This window comes from Diadema setosum, chromosome 7 (genome assembly GCF_964275005.1).
Source record: "Diadema setosum chromosome 7, eeDiaSeto1, whole genome shotgun sequence".
Lineage (NCBI taxonomy): Eukaryota > Metazoa > Echinodermata > Echinoidea > Diadematoida > Diadematidae > Diadema > Diadema setosum.
The window spans coordinates 32,065,747-32,084,990 of NC_092691.1; the positions used below are offsets into that span (position 1 = coordinate 32,065,747).

At 37.4% G+C, this 19,244-nt stretch overlaps 2 protein-coding genes across 2 annotated transcripts in view; both read right to left on the reverse strand.

The window, feature by feature from the left end:
• Positions 1-19,244, reverse strand: part of LOC140231283 (dolichyl-diphosphooligosaccharide--protein glycosyltransferase subunit KCP2-like) — a 175,773-nt gene that overhangs the window by 14,824 nt on the left and 141,705 nt on the right. The window lies entirely within an intron of this gene.
• Positions 11,217-19,244, reverse strand: part of LOC140231180 (lamin-B2-like) — a 40,208-nt gene continuing 32,180 nt past the window's right edge. Inside the window, exons 7-10 of the mRNA XM_072311328.1 lie at positions 15,134-15,317; positions 13,965-14,195; positions 12,081-12,134; positions 11,217-11,246 (exon numbers count right to left, since the gene is read on the reverse strand). Coding sequence (XP_072167429.1) covers positions 11,217-11,246; positions 12,081-12,134; positions 13,965-14,195; positions 15,134-15,317 — 499 coding nt within the window. The remainder of the gene's footprint in view (positions 11,247-12,080; positions 12,135-13,964; positions 14,196-15,133; positions 15,318-19,244) is intronic.

Consider the following 19,244-nt stretch of genomic DNA (forward strand, 5'->3'; position numbering starts at 1 on the left):
GGATCTGTGTCAGTCTGGAACATCAGGCCGAGTTCAATATTGTGGTCAATACTGAAAACTATCATACACAATATGTCAGAATATGTAATTCCTGTCTTGATGACAGGGAAGAGAATTAAAAAACAGAAATAACAAACACAAACCGCCAAATAGTTTCCTCTTTAATAGCAGAAGAGTATTTTAGTTACACATGCACTGGTTCTGCCCAAGCACATACATTAATTTTTTTTTATTGTATTACATGTATTTTTGTTTGTTTGTTTGTTTGTGTCTTGTTGTTGTTGTTGTTTGTTTGTTTGTTTGTTTTTTTTCGGGGGGGATGCCCCAGTAAATTTCTTTCAGTAATTTAGTTTAGGTTTTTTTTTTTTTTGTGTGTGTGTTTTGTTCCCCGTCTCCGCGAGCCGTGAGGTTAAATTATTTGTTTTGTCATATTGTTGTGCTGTTATATTAGAGATCGGATATGTATACGTATAAAATATATATATATATATATATATATATAAGATACAGATACGGATGTAAATTGTATACAAAATATACATACATGTATATAAAATACACACACACACACACACACACACACACACTGCACACACACATGGGCATTTTAAAATAATCCATAAGTGCCATGTGTTGTTAGTCCATTGTTTGATTTCTTACGTATACAAATGTTATGAATTTGTGAAAATTCAACCAAAAAGTTTTAGTTTGCAGTACAATTCTTATCTCAAATTTGCTGTTTTCACTGTAAATGTTATTGCAACCATGCAATTGTGCATCAGGCACGCAAAACATGAATGTGCTCTTTCATGTGACTGCAATCAAACACATGACAAGACTATGTCAAACTTAAAGGACAAGCCCACCTTCATATACATAAGGATCGAGAGAATGCAGCAATATTAGTAGAACACATCAGTGAAAGTTTGAGGAAAATTGGACAATCCGTTCAAAACTTACGAATATTTAAAGTATCTGCGCACAGTCACTGCAGGAAGAGAAGACTACTACAGTGTATGATGTCACATGCGTACAACTATATAAGGAAAATAAAAAGAGAATTTCACAAAACTTTACTTTTTTAATAAAGTGCACAGTTCTTCGACTTGCTACTGACGTATGTTAAGGGTAATATTATTCCCCCTGCCTTCTGAAAGAGAGAAGTCGAGTGTTCTTTTGTTATGCGAGAAAAATGGAAATATGTTGAATTTTCTTTATTATTTCTTTATATCGTTGTACTCATGTGACATCACAAGCTATAGTAGTCTTTTCATCCAGCCGTGACTGAGCAGAAACTTCAAAAATTCATAACTTCTTAACGGATTGTCCGATTTTGCTCAAACTCTCACTTATGTGCTCCACTAATATTGCTGCATTCACTCAACCCACATGTCTATGAAGGTGAACTTGTCCTTTAAGACATCTGAAGGGAAATGCTTCTCCAAACATGACAATATTACTTTGAATGAGGAAGTTGCCGAGAACCTCACGGAAGGTATGAAGAAGACCAAGCATTCTGTTTAAAAGTCATGAATTATTGAAATTTTGGCTAAAAAATCCATGTAAGCCTACTGCCCTCTCTAGATAGATGTGAAATCTGCAACATAACTGTATTTGTGATGACACAAAATAGTTTAAGAATAAAAAAATGGTGAAATGGACACCACAAATTGGAGAAATTTTGATAAAACATAAACATTCTTTTCGACCTGCCACAGCAATAATCCAAGCATATTCTTCTCCATACCTTCTGAAGAGGCAAGTGCTTTACGAATGTCGTATTTCATATCAAAAAATTCCTTTCTATTTTCTTGAGATCATGGTAGTATTGTGACATCACAATTAACATAATCATAGTTCTCCTGTAGAACAGGAAAGCACATGGAAAAAGAGCAAACTTCAAAACTCTGAAACTTTTTAACACTTTTTAACACATTTTAACACTCCTTTTCACGACATATTAAAAAACGAAACAAAACAAAAAAATGTTCAAAGAATATGGGGTACAAAATTAAAATGTTGAAGAAAATAATGGTGATGAAGCATTTTACTGCATCTTCTACTGTACATCATGTTGATAATGAATCCTTGCCATTAATTTGCATCTAGAACTTTGTGAGTATTGTTTGCAATGCTACTTAAGGTCATACCAAGAATTATTAAAGGAGACCTTGATAAAAACTGCTGATGAAAACAGTGTGTTTTGTGTTTTTGTTTTTGTTTTTCATCCCACATTCATTGTTAACGATACTACAGCATGGCTCGACATCAGTGGTGGCCTAGTGGTCCGGGGCCACTACAAAGTTCTGTCGGGCCACCAAATATCCAAATAGGTATCAATTACAAATGTGCTGGAAATGATGACGGAATTACAGGATAAACTTACAAATGATTAAAATAGGCATTGGATGATACTGTACAAGAATATATACACCTGCAGCATGTCAGAATTATTCTGTGTTGTTGTAGTTTTCTGTACGAAACAGCAAGAGAATGTTGACGTATAGGTAATGAACCTATCACTTCCTAATCACATTCCACAGACTTCCACAAGTTTGAGTACTGCTTTTCACCCAGTTGGAAAACCAACAAAAGAAATCTGATGGATAACGCTGAACACAGAAGCATGCTATGCTATACTTCCACACTGGAAGAAGGAACTCTTTCAGGAAGTGCAGTATGCTGAGGTTTTAGAGGACAGGAAAGCTTTCCTGTCAGAAAAAAAAAAAAAAAAAAAATCAATTCCTTGATATGTTCTTCACAGACATGATTCTACATCACAGGATGTGTATGTGCAAATGCAAATCAACAGTACACTGTTATGGTACCTGTCTGTAGGTCAAATAAATGTGTACATCTACACACTGTATGTGGTGCATGTGATGATCAGATCACGTTTCCAGCCCGGCTTTACGCAGATGCTTTATTAAGGACACAGATGCTCTTGTGCTGATCAATGCCACAATAACTACTGGAAGTCACATCCCCACGCAAGGTTTCTACACTGTATATTTGTCACAATGCACTGCCAAGGCGAATCAACACTAGTCTTGTGAAACGTTTTGAAATGGTAATACTGGGGTCTGAATAAAAGACCATACCCCTACTACTGAGCACCACATTCCAGAGGTTAGTCCATTCGGCAGGCACTGGGAAGGCTGGCCTCATATCACACATAACTGTGAACTTCGGCATGCTGGGGGAAATTCAACTAGAAATTATAAAAAAGGAATATAATCCACCAGTTACGATGTAAAATTACTGAATACCTTTCATCAGTTCACTCCAGTTTATAGAGAACACTGTGCTATCAACTATCCTTTGTTATCAACCTTCACGCAGTGAACAGATCTATACATAGAAATCTAGAAATCTTTAGTTTCTATTATTCCAGCAGGCAGAGATGGACAGACTTTTACACTTGTTTCTTATAAACATGTTTGTACTGCATTGGGAAAAACAAATTGTAATAACAAAAGGAGAGAGAAACATACAAATGTGAAAATGTTTTAGATGATAAACATTAATTCACATTGCTGCAATCACTGGTCATGCCCTACATCTACACAACTTGTAGGTCTAACTGTTTTTGTATGATAGCAGTAACACTAGTACAAATCAACTTTGAAATATTTGCATGGTGTAGAGTATTGTACTGGCATTTCAATGCATTGTGTCATACGGACAAAAAATACATTTTGCTTGATTTTACTCACACGAATCTTGGCTCCTCACAAAATTTGTGAAAATTCCATGCACACAAACGTTTCTGTTTGTAAAAAGCATACTATAAGCATCAGACATAAGGACCTTGGCTTGCCAGACTAATTTGCCTAGCGGAGATTGTTCCTACTAAATGTGTTTACACCTTCCAGAGCCTACAAACATTGCCAATGTCTTTGCCTGCTGATATCAGCTGACGTAGGAAATAACCTTATTTGACATATTTTCTGCTGCCCTGTCTTTTGGTGTTTTTTTTTTTTTTACTTGATTTTTTTTTTTGATGAGTTGTGATACACATGATAACATTGATGATCACAACAATTTGCTACCAGCTCTTATCTAAATCTACATAGAGAACACAGAATCCTGAAGAGGGATTCTTAGTACCAAACACAAACAAACAAGCAAACAACAGAAATCTCTATCAAAAGGGTCACCTGCACTCTTCCCTCATAGATAAACAGTACATGTTACACTAAACAGTCCTACTGGTGTGTTCAGAAGTTGACTGTCAATTTTCCTTCTCTCTTCCACTTGTGGCTGGTGCAGTAATACTGTAAAGTGTAAATATACACCTTTTTCTCGAGGAAACAGAGACAATTTGCCCACAAATGTCTGCTGGTAGACTGTGAAGATGCCAGCGATTTGACGTTTACGCTTACGGTGCTCCCTGCCTGCATTTATACACCTCCCAGCAAATTTCCACGACCAGGCTAGAACAGGTGGAGACGCAAAGATACATGTAGTTGCTGAGTTCACTCAAAGATACCTCCTTGGTTCACTGTCACTTCTGCATTTGACATACAACTGAATGCCGTAAACATTATTCAACCATATATTTCAGTGCCGCCAGCATTCACACAGCAATATAAGGCCTAGTAAGGGGATTCCAAAGGGGCCTAAGTTGGTACTTTGTGTGTCACATGCATTTCAATGTAAGGTGCTACACATAAGCACTTGCCCGACTGCCCGGGGCAAATAAAAAGTTGCACAAGTGTTTTGGAGCAATGAGAAAAAAAAAAAAAAAAAAAAAAAATTGTTTTTCCACCCCCCCCCAACATAAACCCACAAAGTCAATCATACAGACACCCAAAGAGAATGACTGTTTAGTGATGCAATCCAATGCACTTTGATTTCACTTCAGCAACTTTCCAATACTTGTACATGAAGAAGCTCCAATGCAATGCAACACCAACACTTGATCAAACTAAGTGATCATATCAAAAATTCCTTTCTATTTTCTTGAGATCATGGTAGTACTGTACTGTGACATCACAATTAACATAATTATAGTTTTCATGTAGAACAGGAAAGCACATGGACAAAGAGCAAACTTCAGAACTCTGAAACTTTTGTTCAATTAAAATCTCAGAGTCATTAAAGGGATAGTGTAGTATTGGCCGAGGTTAGGATTCAGCTTTTAACTTTTTGCGAGATACTTAGAAACCACTTTATGAAATGTTAAAGAGCACATAATTCTAAGAGGAATTTAAAGTTCATTTGATGAAAATCGGTCTTGAGATGACTAAGATATCCAAGAACAAAGCAATCCTACTAAAAGCTGAGTCTCATTTTTTTTTTATTGCCTTGTTTTGGATATCTCTACCATTTCAAAACCAATTTTCTTCAAATAAACTTTGAATTCCTCAAAGAATTATTTGCTCTTTCATATTTCATAAGAGGTTTTTCATTATCTAAAGAAAAAAATAATAAAAAAATACTAGAAACCTGAAGCCCCATCTAAATTGAAACTGTTACATCCTTTTGATATTCCAACATTCACTGAATCCACATTTATGGAAGTGGAAACGTTCCCCTCCAGGCACCACATTCACATCACAACCTATACATGGAATACAGTCACTCTGTACAAAAATATCCTGTTTCCGATTGAGTGCTTCAAACGTTTTATTGTGAAAAAAACTTATACAATGAGGGACGTAGCACAGAATACAATGTGCATATCACACAAATTCAAGCCAGAAACGGAGGAATCCAACATATACATTTCATTAAAAAAAAAAAAGAAAGAAAGAAAGAAGGAAAGTGGAAGTGGTACATAATCACACATATCAGGAGAAATAATTATGAAGATACACAAAACAGTAACTTGATGAATGATCAAACTGATAAAAGTACACGATTTGTTCACTTCTTCCTGTTTCATTGTCAAAAACACAGTATGTTGAAAGTATAGTCATCACTGTGGACCACCACAATCTTTTTTTTTTCCCTGGAGAGAAATGCAAAAGCTTGTTTTGGGACTTTCCTACGCAATCATGTATTTGTGGCAGGCATTTCCTGTTACATTGTAATATATTGCTTCTTTTCTTGTGTAGGCAGCATGACATTTTGCCATCCAAACTGGAGCTTAAAAAATGCTGGGTGTGATGAGTGTCATTTGTTCAAGCATTTTCAAAAACTTTCAATGGAATTTTTAATCAATTTTTTAAACAGAAAAAGATATCTTTTCTGCCTAAAACGATGGACAGTGCCAACCTGGGACTATTACTAGAAAGCAATATGATACAATTAAAAAAAAAGTAATAACAATATTTCATAAATGTATCAATCACAGCACCTAATACAAATAAAATCAGTTAAATCATGTGTCATAATCTCTTCAGCACTTTCAAATCTTTGATGAATAAACTTCCTAATATATTTCTAATCTATCAAAATTTATGTGGATACAATGGTATACATCAAACACAGAGATTCTAGCAGAATGCACCACATAGTTGATTTCATCTGGAAAAAAAAAATAGACATTCTACCAGTATTTATTTCAGTGGCACACTATAAATAGTTTTTACCTTCCTCTAATGGCTTTTAGCCTAAATTTAGTCGGGTCTCTTCAGCTAGTCATCTAAATCTTATGTGGCAAGAGAAATCGCCCAAATGATTCACAAAACAAAAAAAGAACCAACAAAACCACAGGATCAGGCATTAAGACGATTCTTTGAAAATCTCTTCAATGGCATGACTGCATTGGATTTTAACACTCCTTTTCACGACATATTAAAAAACAAACAAAACAAAAAAAAAATGTTCAAAGAATACGCGGTACAAAATTAAAATGCTGAAGAAAATAATGGTAATGAAAACATCACAATGTACACACACTGTAGGAGAGAAATTTCAAACATATAGCAAACAAAGTTTTCCTATATATGGTCAGAGAGAGGCACATATTAGACAAGAAAACTTATGGCATCATTATGAGCAGAAAAGCCAGCTAGAGATTGATAAGGGTCATCTACGGGACTCTAGACTGAAACATGTCGACCTGATACAACATCATAGGCACATCATAAACATGCGTAGCTTGCAGAATTAATCTATTCCAGTCATTATCAAATACATGAACAAGGGCAGAAGAAGAAGAAAAAAAAAATCAACGTGTATACCAGACAGTCACTGGTAATATGGATAAACATGGTCTAAGATCTACTCAAGCGCACAAATATCAGAAGTCACTGAAATCAAACAGTAACAAATGTGACAAACATGTGACTGATAATTTTCCCATGCTTTACAATGGGCACAAGGTATCGAGACTTGTCTATCCCATTTACATATCATTTTTGTTTAAGTCTTTTTTTCCTTTTTCTTTTCTTATTTGCTCAATCATAAGCTCAAATTGCAGTTTATCTATTAATGGTAATTTGCATATTGAAGGTTGTGCATTCTTAACTCATTCAATGATTAATGATGAAATTGAGATGGGTTTCCCAGGTAGTAAAGCAGCAAGTTTACAAGGGGTGTTTGAGAAAAGATACTTAATGTTACTGATATAAATCAACAAATGATATCAGTTAGAATCACTACATGACATAGGAAGAAAAAAAAAATGCACTAGATTAAATCTTCTTTATGTCTTCTTAAGTCTTTCCTTTTTTTATTATTATTTTTGTTTTGTTTATTTGTGAGAGAAAGAGAGAGAAAGGAAGAAAGAAAGAAAGATGGGAGAAAAGAGTTATGTTTTGGTTAAGTGCTAGTCTTTAGCATAGAGTTTCTTTCAACTGTATGCCTTCAGAGACTTAACCATATATCAGTATCTTACAGGATATAATACCCCATCAGCTCTGCTATACTGTACAATCTAATGTGCTTGTTCTACTTAAAAGGCTGCTGAAGCATGCAGATCGTTCAAAAACTAACCTTGCTCTTCCTTTCTGGAAATCTCATTGCAAAGGTTCTGTCATTAGAGTCGCTAAAATAATATACACCTAACAAATATTTTTTTTTAAACTGATAATATCAAGATCACACGGTTAAGAGCTACAGTATATATTACAAAGTAACAAAACAACATACAGAATGACCAGTGCATCCCCACTACTTGTTTTTTGTTTTTGTCTTTTTAACAATATCAAAGACACTACCCTACACATACAGGTTCTACTTTTTACTTTCCATATTAAGCTTGTGAGTAGACAATAATGCATTACATTCAGGGCCTGCTGGATACATATACAGTACTAAAAAAAAAAAAAACAGAAAAGAAAAAAAGTCCATAGCAGATTTGAGGGAGAAAAAAAAAATATTGATTGCTTCTTTGATTTCCTCCAAAAGCACCATGAATTCAATTTGCAATTAGTGTATGTTTGGTTTTCATTTTGCTTGCTCATATAAGGAGAAATAAATGTAATGAGTAGGCCAATGTTAACCAAATATCTCTTGGGATATTGCAAGTCCCTGTGAAGTACATGGTTGAACCAAGTCAACAAGTCGAGCCAAGCCACGAAAACTTTGCAATATGTGAACACCAATTTTTCGTTCATCAATAATTATGTGTCTAGGCTTCCTTCCATACAAAAATTTCGCTAACTTAATTTTTCTTCATCAACAATGAAAAAGAAAAAAACAAGAAAAAAACTCAATTATTGTGTGTGCATGTATAAAAAAACAAAACAAAAATCAAGATAAAACCTCCACACAAGAACGTCAAATAAATGAATAAATAGATCACGAGTCAGTGCACTTTGCGGCAATCTCCGAATAAGACCTTATAAAATTACTTTCACATAATCCAATGCCAATCACTCGAAAAAAATAAGAAAGAAAAAATGATTATAGAGTTTACTATAGTACAATGCTACAAACTTGACACACTAAACTACATAAACAAGCAGATTTGCATGTTTTTACAGAGAAAAACATGCAAAATTCTCTCACCTACAGCTTTCAATTCACATTATCACAATGTGCCCTTCGCTATTTCAAACATAGGCTATGACTTATACGCAATACCCACATAAATAAAAACCCAACAACATAAATGTATGTACAAGAAACCAACTGGTAGAGGTACCGATCAGCAGGTTACACAAAGAATCTGTGTAAACTAATAAGGCAGGTAGACATGAGAGAATCATTGTTTTTTTTTTTTTTTTTTTTTTTATAAATAGACTGCAATGGAATTTGGATTTAAACTTAAATTTCTCCCTCCCTTCATCCCCCATTAAAAAAAAAAAAGAAGAAAAAGGAAGAATTACAGGATAATGTAGAAGAGCTCAGCAATCAAAGAGAATGCATACGGTATACACCACATATTCAGAGATGCTATGAAGAAGCCATTAGAGTGCTAATTTGCATAAACACAAATACACACAAAGAAACAGTGTGATGTCATATGGATCTAGCTTTTGGGCAAAGCAAAAGCTCTACATGATCTCCTAAGGGACATGGCTAAAAAAAAAAAAAAAAAAAAGAGGAAAAAAAAAAACAAAACACCCGAAATAAGCAAACAAATATCCAAACAACCTTTGACAAATGACTACAAATCTCTGATGTACAAAGGATCCCTACATAGATACACTGCCATGTTAGCTGAACGCAACATAAAGTCATGTACACTGATCACAAGCATAATCCTTTGACCCTGGATTATAATCAGCCTCTATCTAAAAACCAACAACAAAACCCCAAACAACCCCTCCCCCTCTAAAAAACAATAAAAAACAAATACAAAACAAAACAAACAGAAAATAAAAAGCAGTTTTGCTCAGGTTCATGAAGAATGAGAGCTACAAACGTGTAGTGCTGAAAACATTTGCAAAAATGCAGCAGACAAGGTTTGTTACTGTTTGACACTTCTCAAGCTACAAAGATATGCTATCATTACGCAAAGGAGCCTTGCATTTAAGTGGGCATGCCTCCACATTCTCTTCTCAGAATACCAATTTCTAAAAATAGAAGTATTCATACTATTAAAAGCACCACACGTTATGCATCCTTGTACTGGCCAGGAGTGTTGTGTAAGTCTGAGAAGGAAAAGGTCAAAGCCCTCCTGCTGTTCAAGAAGAAACGCAGTTTCTATGCAAATGTCCTTAAAAGAGGCAATTAGAGAATTTGTTACATGATTTCTGGGTTAGTTATGGTTACATAAATTAACAATGCATGCTCAAAATAACCTTTTGTTTTCATAGTTGAACAAAAAATATGTGGTTTGGTTTGGTTTCCATCACAACCGCCATCAAATCGGAATTGGTAACAGAGGACGATGGACATCTCATTTTGGTTTTTGTCTTTTGATCAATCCACATCATTTCACATCTCAATATCTGCAAAGTCTGCATCATGATTTTGTGCTGATTCTGCACCTAACTATGCCCATTCAGCAAATTGGCAACAAAAGCGTCACAGACACGTCTTGGTAAACCCTGTTACTTGCGTGACGGCAATGGGCAGAGATCACGCTTTCCTGAACACAAGCCACAACTGGGGCTAGGAAGCCAAGGCAAACGAGGCTCACTACAGGAATGTTCAAAAAACTGTGACTCTCATCCAAGAAAAATTCCACTTTTTCCAGGGGCAGGTAACTGACAGATACAGCATTGTCATTCTTTTATTGCAAGAGGATTACCTGTTAAAAAAACAAAAGGAGCCTCTTTACAGTGCAAACACGACTGTATCATGGAAGATTGAACATACCCTGAACAACAAAATATAGGTGTTGCCATGATACTCTGAACTCTTCACACGTAAGAAGAGAAGAAATGATGACTGTGGTGAAGCTTCGAACAGCAAAAAACTTAAACAAGAAATGCAGGACAAATTCAATCAAAATTTTGCTACAACGCAACATGCTACAACACAGTTGCAAATCCACTCGTGTCTAAATGAGACTCTGTTCAGTGCTTCCACGCAAGCCAACAATTCCATGAAATATTCTGTCTGCCTAAGGTGCGATCTTTCACTCTTGATTCGTATAACAGACAAAAAAACTCCCTAAAATTACTGCACATGATTTGCAGACTGCCCTCCACATTACACACACAAAAAAAATAATAACGCAATGCCACATTATAAAAATATTAAAAAAGAGACACACAAATCTAGATCACTGAACTTCTACTGATCTGTACAAATGTATCTACGCATTGTTAAAATCACGTACATCAACGTATGAAGATAAGATCAAAATGGTAATGTTATTTCTACAAATTTTAAAAGGTATCCTGATGTAATGTCACTCCCATCACGGCTCACATAAGGCTGCATCGTTCAGACTCTCCCTGGAAATAAAGAAGAAACAAAATATAAAATGAATAAAAGATGGAGAAGGAATAGGAAGGAATGAATACAAGATAGAAGGGAGAATGATTACGTAAAATTTGTAAAATGTAGTGTCTTGTAGTCAAACATTCATTCATTCATTCATTCATCTTTATTGGTCTATGTCAGACATAGAAATTTGGTTTCCATTTACATTACATTGTAACAAAATAATGATGACAATACAAATGCATCTCACATCACAATTACATATGTCTATGACAGGCACAATGAATACAAACAACACCCTACAAATCTACTACAGAAAATACATAATACAATATATCAGTTCGATATAACCCAACATAGCCCAAGCTACTTTAACCCTTCCCAGACCCCAAAATTTAAAGTTTACAAAATGATGATTTATCATGGCTTTGTATCATCAAATACACATCTACACAAAAAAAAAAAACAAGGTGGGGGGGGGGGGAAGGGGAGAATGAGAGAGAGAGAGAGAGAGGGAGGGAGAGTAAACCAATATTAGGGAAACTGCATACTATGTCTGAACACTGACAACACAGAACGGTGGTAAGTAACTACAATTGCACACTTGTTTGTTCCAGACAATAAGTATTACTGTCAAAGTATGGTTAATGAAACTTTCACCTTGATGCATTACTAGTATCTCGTGAAAACATTTCTATTCCTATCCGCCCTTATGCGATTGTACAGAAACTCGGAAGATTTGTCACCTCTCTCCTCATTGTGCTAATTTCATAATGGGGCAAAACCGATTCCTGATTACTGCTTGAAAGACTAAAATAAGTGGGCAGTGCAAACTTCAAACTTACGTCTCTAATTTCGTGGGTCACCACCTCCTTGGTGACAGTTCGGGTTGCCATCACCTGCAAGAAAAAAAAAAGCAAAAAAAAAAAAAAAAATTATTGCCACAGCATCATTGATAGAGCACAAAAATCCATCAACTATTATTGACACATTAAGCCGTTGAGAACGGGCTGATTTTGCGACAGCACGCATTTCCCGGAGACCCCTGCCAGAGTATACTCGGGACTCGTCCTCAATGGGTTAACAAGACATTTTCTCCCCCTTTCAGAAACTACACAGCTGAATTTTCCATGTCAATGACAATGGAATGCTACTCTAACCCACCAAAAGGCCACAGGGTTTTGATTTTTCTACTCATTGCACACCTTCCATTTCCACTGGTACCTTCATTGCTCCCCCCCCCCCCCCTTGTAACCTTCCATCTCTTGCCCAGACTTCCCACACTTTCTTGGTATTGGACTCTATTTTGCATGTACATCAACTGGTTTCAAATTCTACCACACAACCCATTTCTCACCATCCATTCTCTCAGTTAATTCCCTGGCGATCCCCATTTCTTTTGAATCAAAGCCATACCTTATCTCTGTAATGCACTTTTACTAAGGGAAGAGTTTTAAATTCTGCTGAACCCATTTCCTGTAACCCCGTATCATTACCATCGGTTCCCAAGGTTCGACCTTGTTGTCCATTTTAGACCCTGCCGTTCAAATCATCTATCTTATGTGGGTGTGTTTTGCTCCTTCAGTAAAAAATAAGACAGAATTATAAGATACCATATTGCCCAAAGGATGCCATCCTAGTCAAGCAAAACTGATATGTTGATTAGTTTCTTCCATCTTTACCTTAAAGGGAAACAATAAAATCTATGTTTGTATGTACATGTCACTGACCTAGTTCTTTTAAAGGGGAATGAAACCCAAATATACATGTGGATTGAGTGAAGGCAGCACTAAAACTGTAACACATCGGTGAAAGTTTGAGGAAAATCAGGAAATCCATTCAAAAGTCACAAATCTTTACAGCTTTGGTGCAGCCATCACTGGATGAGAAGACTACAGCAGTCCGTGGCATTACACACAAAGAACAATATCAAGAAAATATAAATAAAATTCAAAAAATTAATTGTTTCCATGAAAAGTACACATTCCTTGACTTGTTCCTGACATATGTTGTAATATAACCCCCCCCCCCCCCCCACTTTCTAAAAGAGGTGTGTCAAGTGCTCTTTCATTATGCTGGAATTGAAGTGAAGTGGTTTGCCATTTTACCTTTCTGTATCACCATTTTTGTCATCCTTTCTGTCTGATCTCTTCTTCAAGTATCACCTATTCTTGGCATATCACATTTCACCTCTGTTTAACTTTCGCCCTGGTCTTTAAATCAACTTAAAAAGAGCTGAACAGCACACTCTCACAACTTAAAGGGATGGTATAGTTTTGGTTGACATGGGGAATCAAGCTTTAAAAGTTTTCTAATTAGAATTTTTATAATTTAACATAATTAGAAAGCACTACATGAAATATCAAAGTGCATACAATTTGACGAGAAATACAAAGTTTATGTGATGAAAATCGGTGTTAAAATGGCCAAGATATCAAAAAAAAAACAAAAAACAAAAAAAAAACAAGGTGGGTCCCATCTTATATTAGAACCTCTCTGTTTATCAATATTTCAGTCATTTCAAAACTGATAATCATCAAATACACTTTTAATTCCTCTTGGAATTGTGTGCTCTTTGATATTTCATATAAGTGGTTTCTAATCTTCTCACAAAAAATTAAAACCTGAATCCGCATCTCAACCAAAACTATACCCTCCCTTTAACCCTCCCACTCGTCCCCCTCCCCCCCCCCCTCTTCCCCTCCATCTTATTTCAGGTCTTGACTAACCTCTCCTGATGCATCCACGAGACAAGTCTCCACGCTGTCGCCGACGCCCCAGTTGTCCATGTTCTTGAAGACCACGTTGCCAGGCGGGCTGTTGATCTTGCGGCTGCTCCCGGAGGCCCACACCGTCACTTCCTGCCCCGCCTTCAGGACGAACTTGCTGGTGAACTTGTAGGCGCGATCGCTGCCCCCATCCACGCTGCGTTTCAGCTGCCAGCCCCCAAGAGCTTGGTCCTGCGGGGCGGATGCCAAAGAACAGCTATTAGTGGCGTGCATTCAACAGCATCATGTTATGATATGCAATTAGCAAGAAAACATTTCACACTACAGGCTAACATTTCCATCCATAATCTTTCAATGACATACTTGCTGGTGATTGCAAAAGTCATATAACAAACAATTTCCTTTAACCCTAATCAGGCCGGCTGGGCTAAATCCTCACCTCGACCAGAACTGTACACACCCTTTAAGCTCAAAATCATATTTTAGCCTAATTAAGAGCATTGAGAGTCTACTTTTTGGTCTGTAAATCTGTTTTAGCATATTCAACAATTGTACATCACAAAAACTCCCAAAACTCATTTCAATTCTTATGTATTTCTTTGTTTTTTCAACTTTTGTTTTTTCTTTGTTTTTTTTTTATTGGAAATTGTCACTGACCACTTTTCTACCATAATCAGCATAAAATTAATCAATGAAAGTGATTAATTGTAAAAATAATCAGGTTTTTATGACTTTCACGACAGAGCACTGTTTTCCATAGGAAATGTACACAAAATCACAAATTGTGCCTATTTTGGGGCGACATGCCGTTACAAAAATGGGCACGGCTTCGAAAAAATATGCACAGACGTTGCAAATTTGGTCTCAAAAGTTTTGCGAAACTTGAACGAAGAAAGTCAAGAAGCCTCGCGATGAGGCATTCTTGTGTTACAGAATTATAGCGTGAAACGTTGAGGGGGGCGGATTCTGCCCCCCCCCCCCCCCCCCCCCCGCCCTGTTGGGGTTGCAACATGGAAAATGCATATGCTTATTAATTACATGGATCATTGAAAAAGGGAGCTTTTCCTTGACAGATACTGAACATAAGGATTAGGTCACTTGACTTTCCAATGACAATGGTGCCATGTTGTAAAGTTTAGGAGCTGTCTCTGACCACGCGATGCACTCACAGTATCTGAATTGTTGTGCAACTTGATGAAGTTGCCCTCTGGATCGCTCTCGACAATGGCTACAACTCCGTTGGTAGTGGCACTCTGTGTGGTGCTGGATTCGTCCTCCACGCGGCGGCGCTTGGCGGAACGCACCTCACGGCTGGTGGACTTCATCTTCCGGGGTGGGGTGCTCATCTTCAACCTGGCAGAGATGTATCAGAGCCATAGCATCATCCACATGCTCGTAACTCAATCTCATCAACCACAGCAATACAACTTTGGCTCCAGGATCCTTAACCCTAAAAAGACTGGGCTATTTTGATGCCTCGTAGGACTGGGGGGGGGCTCATTGGCCCCCCTCCCCCCGAGATCTTGGCCGTTGACTGCGTGATCGCAAGGAAAATTGGCACGCGCGTAACCCACAATGTAATCTACAAAACTGAATAGGTAATTATTTCACAAATATTCAAATTTATTTTTGATAAATTAAGTATGCTTATTTATGTATGGATTTTAAACAGGAGACCCGCGGGTATAGCGCTCACCTGAGTATCGCAAGTTCACCTTTCACGCAGTCACTAATCTAAATTATTCACAGCTCGACCAAAATTTGACCAGGCATTCTCAAGTAGAAGATGAAAATGTACAATAAGGGCCCAAATTTTTTAAGATTCCTTAATTATTGGGGATTGGGGCCCCCTGGGGCCCTCTGGGTGGGGCATGGTGCCCATTTTGATAAATTTAGATCCTGACCCCCTAGGGATGCTACCTGCCAAGTTTGACGAAAATCCATCATGAGGTTTTCAGGAAGAAGATGAAAATGTACAATTCAGGCCCCCATTTGGACCTTCCCAACCACCCCCCCCCCCCACCCCTGCCCCCAAGAGGGGCACCCCTGGATTTCCTATTAACAAACTCAAAACTACAGTCATTAATGTACTCACTCATAGTATTATCTTAGCTCGATAACTTCTGATTCTAGAGAAGATTTTTAAAGATTCCTTCATTTTGGGGGTTTGGGCCCCCCTGGGGCCCCCTGGGTGGGGCATGGTGCCCATTTTAACAAATAGAGGTCCTAACCCCTTAGGGATGCTACCTGCCAAGTTTGGTGAAAATGGGTCATGGGGTTCTAAAGAAGAAGATAAAAATGTACAATTTAGGCCCCATTAGGACCCCTCCTCACCCCCCTCCCCTGGGTCCCAAGGGGGGCACCCCTGTTCTGCCATGAACAAACTTGAAACTACAGTCATCAATGTACTAACTCATAGTATTAACTTAGCTCCATCACTTCTGGTTCTAGAGAAGAACATTTTTAAAGATTCCTTAATTTTGGGGGGTTTTGCCCCCCTGGGGGCCCCCTGGGTGGGGCATGGTGCCCATTTTAACAAATTGAGTTCCTAACCCCTTAGGGATGCTACCTGCCAAGTTTGGTGAAAATGGGTCATGGGGTTCTCAAGAAGAAGATGAAAATGTACAATTTAGGCCCCATTAGAACCCCTCCCCACCCCCTCCCCTGGGTCCCAAGGGGGGCACCCCTGATCCTGCCATGAACAAACTTGAAACTATAGTCATCAATGTACTAACTCATAGTATTAACTTAGCTCTATCACTTCTGGTTCTAGAGAAGAAGATTTTTACAGATTCCTTAATTTTGGGGGTTTGGGCCCCCCTGGGGGTCCCCTGGGTGGGGCATGGTACCCATTTTAACAAATTGAGTTCCTAACCCCCTAGGGATGCTACCTGCCAAGTTTGATGAAAATCGGTCCTGGGGTTTTCAAGAAGAAGATGAAAATGTAAAAAGTTTACGCACGACGCACGACGCACAACGGACGCCGGACGAAGGGTGATCGCAATAGCTCACTTGAGCCTTTGGCTCAGGTGAGCTAAAAAATGGCTGTAAATCTGTAATTAAAGGTCCAAAAGGGCTAATTTTTGGTTTAGGCACTGTGTGTAGGATTATTATTGAATGTACATAAAAAAAACGGCGGTATCAAATTTTTTTTCTTATGTATTTTATTGTTTTTAAAATTTCTTATGTATTTCATTGTTTTTGACTTTTTGTTTTTTATTGTTTTTTTCGATGGACATCATCGCCGACACTATTTCGATCATAAAGAACATGAAATCAATTGACTTTGATCAGTAAAAGTAAAAATAATGATACATTTATGAATTTTGGTCAGAAACAGAAATTGCATAGGATTTGTACATGAAATCACGTTTTTGAGCAATTCTGGGTCTGTCATGCAATTACAAAATATTGCGTAACTTCAGAACTGCGTACCTGGGTGTCGCACATTTGGCCTCAAAAGTTGTGCTAGATTTAAAAGAAAAAAGTCATAAAAACGTCGCTGCGCGAGATTTTTCCGTTCCAGATTTATCACGAAAAATGTCGAGGGGGGGCGCCTAAAAAGCCACCCCAGTCTTTTTTGGGTTAAAAGATTTTCAGACATTCTAGGTAGCCAAAAGTGGAATACTTTCTAATCCATCCAACATATGATGGCAAGGGGTAGAGGAGCAGAAATGTCACTTCAAGTGCTCTGGAAAAAGCATCCTGCACAATTCAGTTCTTCCATGTTGACTACTTCTTCTTTTTTCTATAGCACACTAAATCTGGAATGATAATGCATTTTAATGACTTTGGATTTAGAAAAGGGTGTGAGTTGGATTATTTTTTTTTCTACAAATTTATAAAGCAAAATGCTCAATTTCCACAGTACTAGTTGCCACAGAAAATTCAAATGCTATGAATACAAAGAAAGGAAGAGAAAGCAAAAAAACAACAACAAAAACCCAAAACCAAACAAACAGAGAGAGAGAGAGAGAGAGAGAGCGAACACAGGGATAAAGAAAGTGAATAAAACAGAGGAATGATGTGTGGAGAGAGAATGGGAAATTGGAAAAAAAAGGGTATATAGGGAAAAAGAAGTGAGTGACAGAGAGAAGAGAGATGGGGAGGAGAGAATTAAAAGTAAAAGAGAATGATAGAGAGAAGACAGATGAGAGAGATAAGGAGAAACAAAGAGAAGAATAGAGAAAGAGAATGATTTCAAGAAGAGAGATAGTTAGAGGAAGAGATATAGAGAAAGAGTATATGTGACCGTGCACCTCAAAATGAACATAATGTCGTACACACTGATTTTGCGTGAGGACTGAAAATAAGTGAAATAGGTCAACGTAGCCGAACTTGACGTTTTCATATTTTCTGAAAGAGCGGGTCTTCTTTTACATTATGCTCAAATTTGGTATCATAAAACGGGCAGGAAAGTGTGTTTTTTTAGCAGTTTATCTCGAACATTTTTGGTAGAATAGTGTGATTAGGTTTGTCTTTAGAATCCCTTTTTGTCCCCGCCGAACGAGTTCGAGCAGGGGACTATGAAACGGGCTCCGTACGTGTGTGTGTCCGTGCGTCCGTCCGCGCGTCCGTCCGTGTGTGCGTCCGTGTGTGATCAAAATGTTCAATTTGCTACTTCTCTGTCATTTATGAGCCAATTTTGATTCTGTTTGCTTTATATGATAGCACTACATGGGAGCTTTAAAACTTCTACACAGAATTTCAGTTGTGACCTTTGACCTTGACCTTTGACCTATATTGTACATTTTGCTACAAAATGCCATTTCTAACCCGATTTCGATTCCGTTTGCTTTATGTGATGGCACTAGGTGAGGGCTTCAAAACTTCTACACAGAATTTTGACCTTTGACTTCTTTGACCTTTGACCTTGATTTTTGACCTATATTGTGCATTTTGCTACAAAATGCTACTCCTTCGCCATTTCTAACCCAATTTCGATTCCGTTTGCTTTATGTGATAGCACTACGTGAGGGCTTCAAAACTTCTACACAGAATTTTGACCTTTGTCTTCTTTGACCTTTGACCTTGATTTTTTACTTATATTGTACATTGGCTACAAAATGCTACTCCTTCGCCATTTCTAACCCAATTTCGATTCCATTTGCTTTATGTGATGGCACTAGGTGAGGGCTTCAAAACTTCTACACAGAATTTTGACCTTTGACTTCTTTGACCTTTGACCTTGATTTTTGACCTATATTGTACATTGGCTACAAAATGCTACTCCTTCGCCATTTCTAACCCAATTTCGATTCCATTTGCTTTATGTGATGG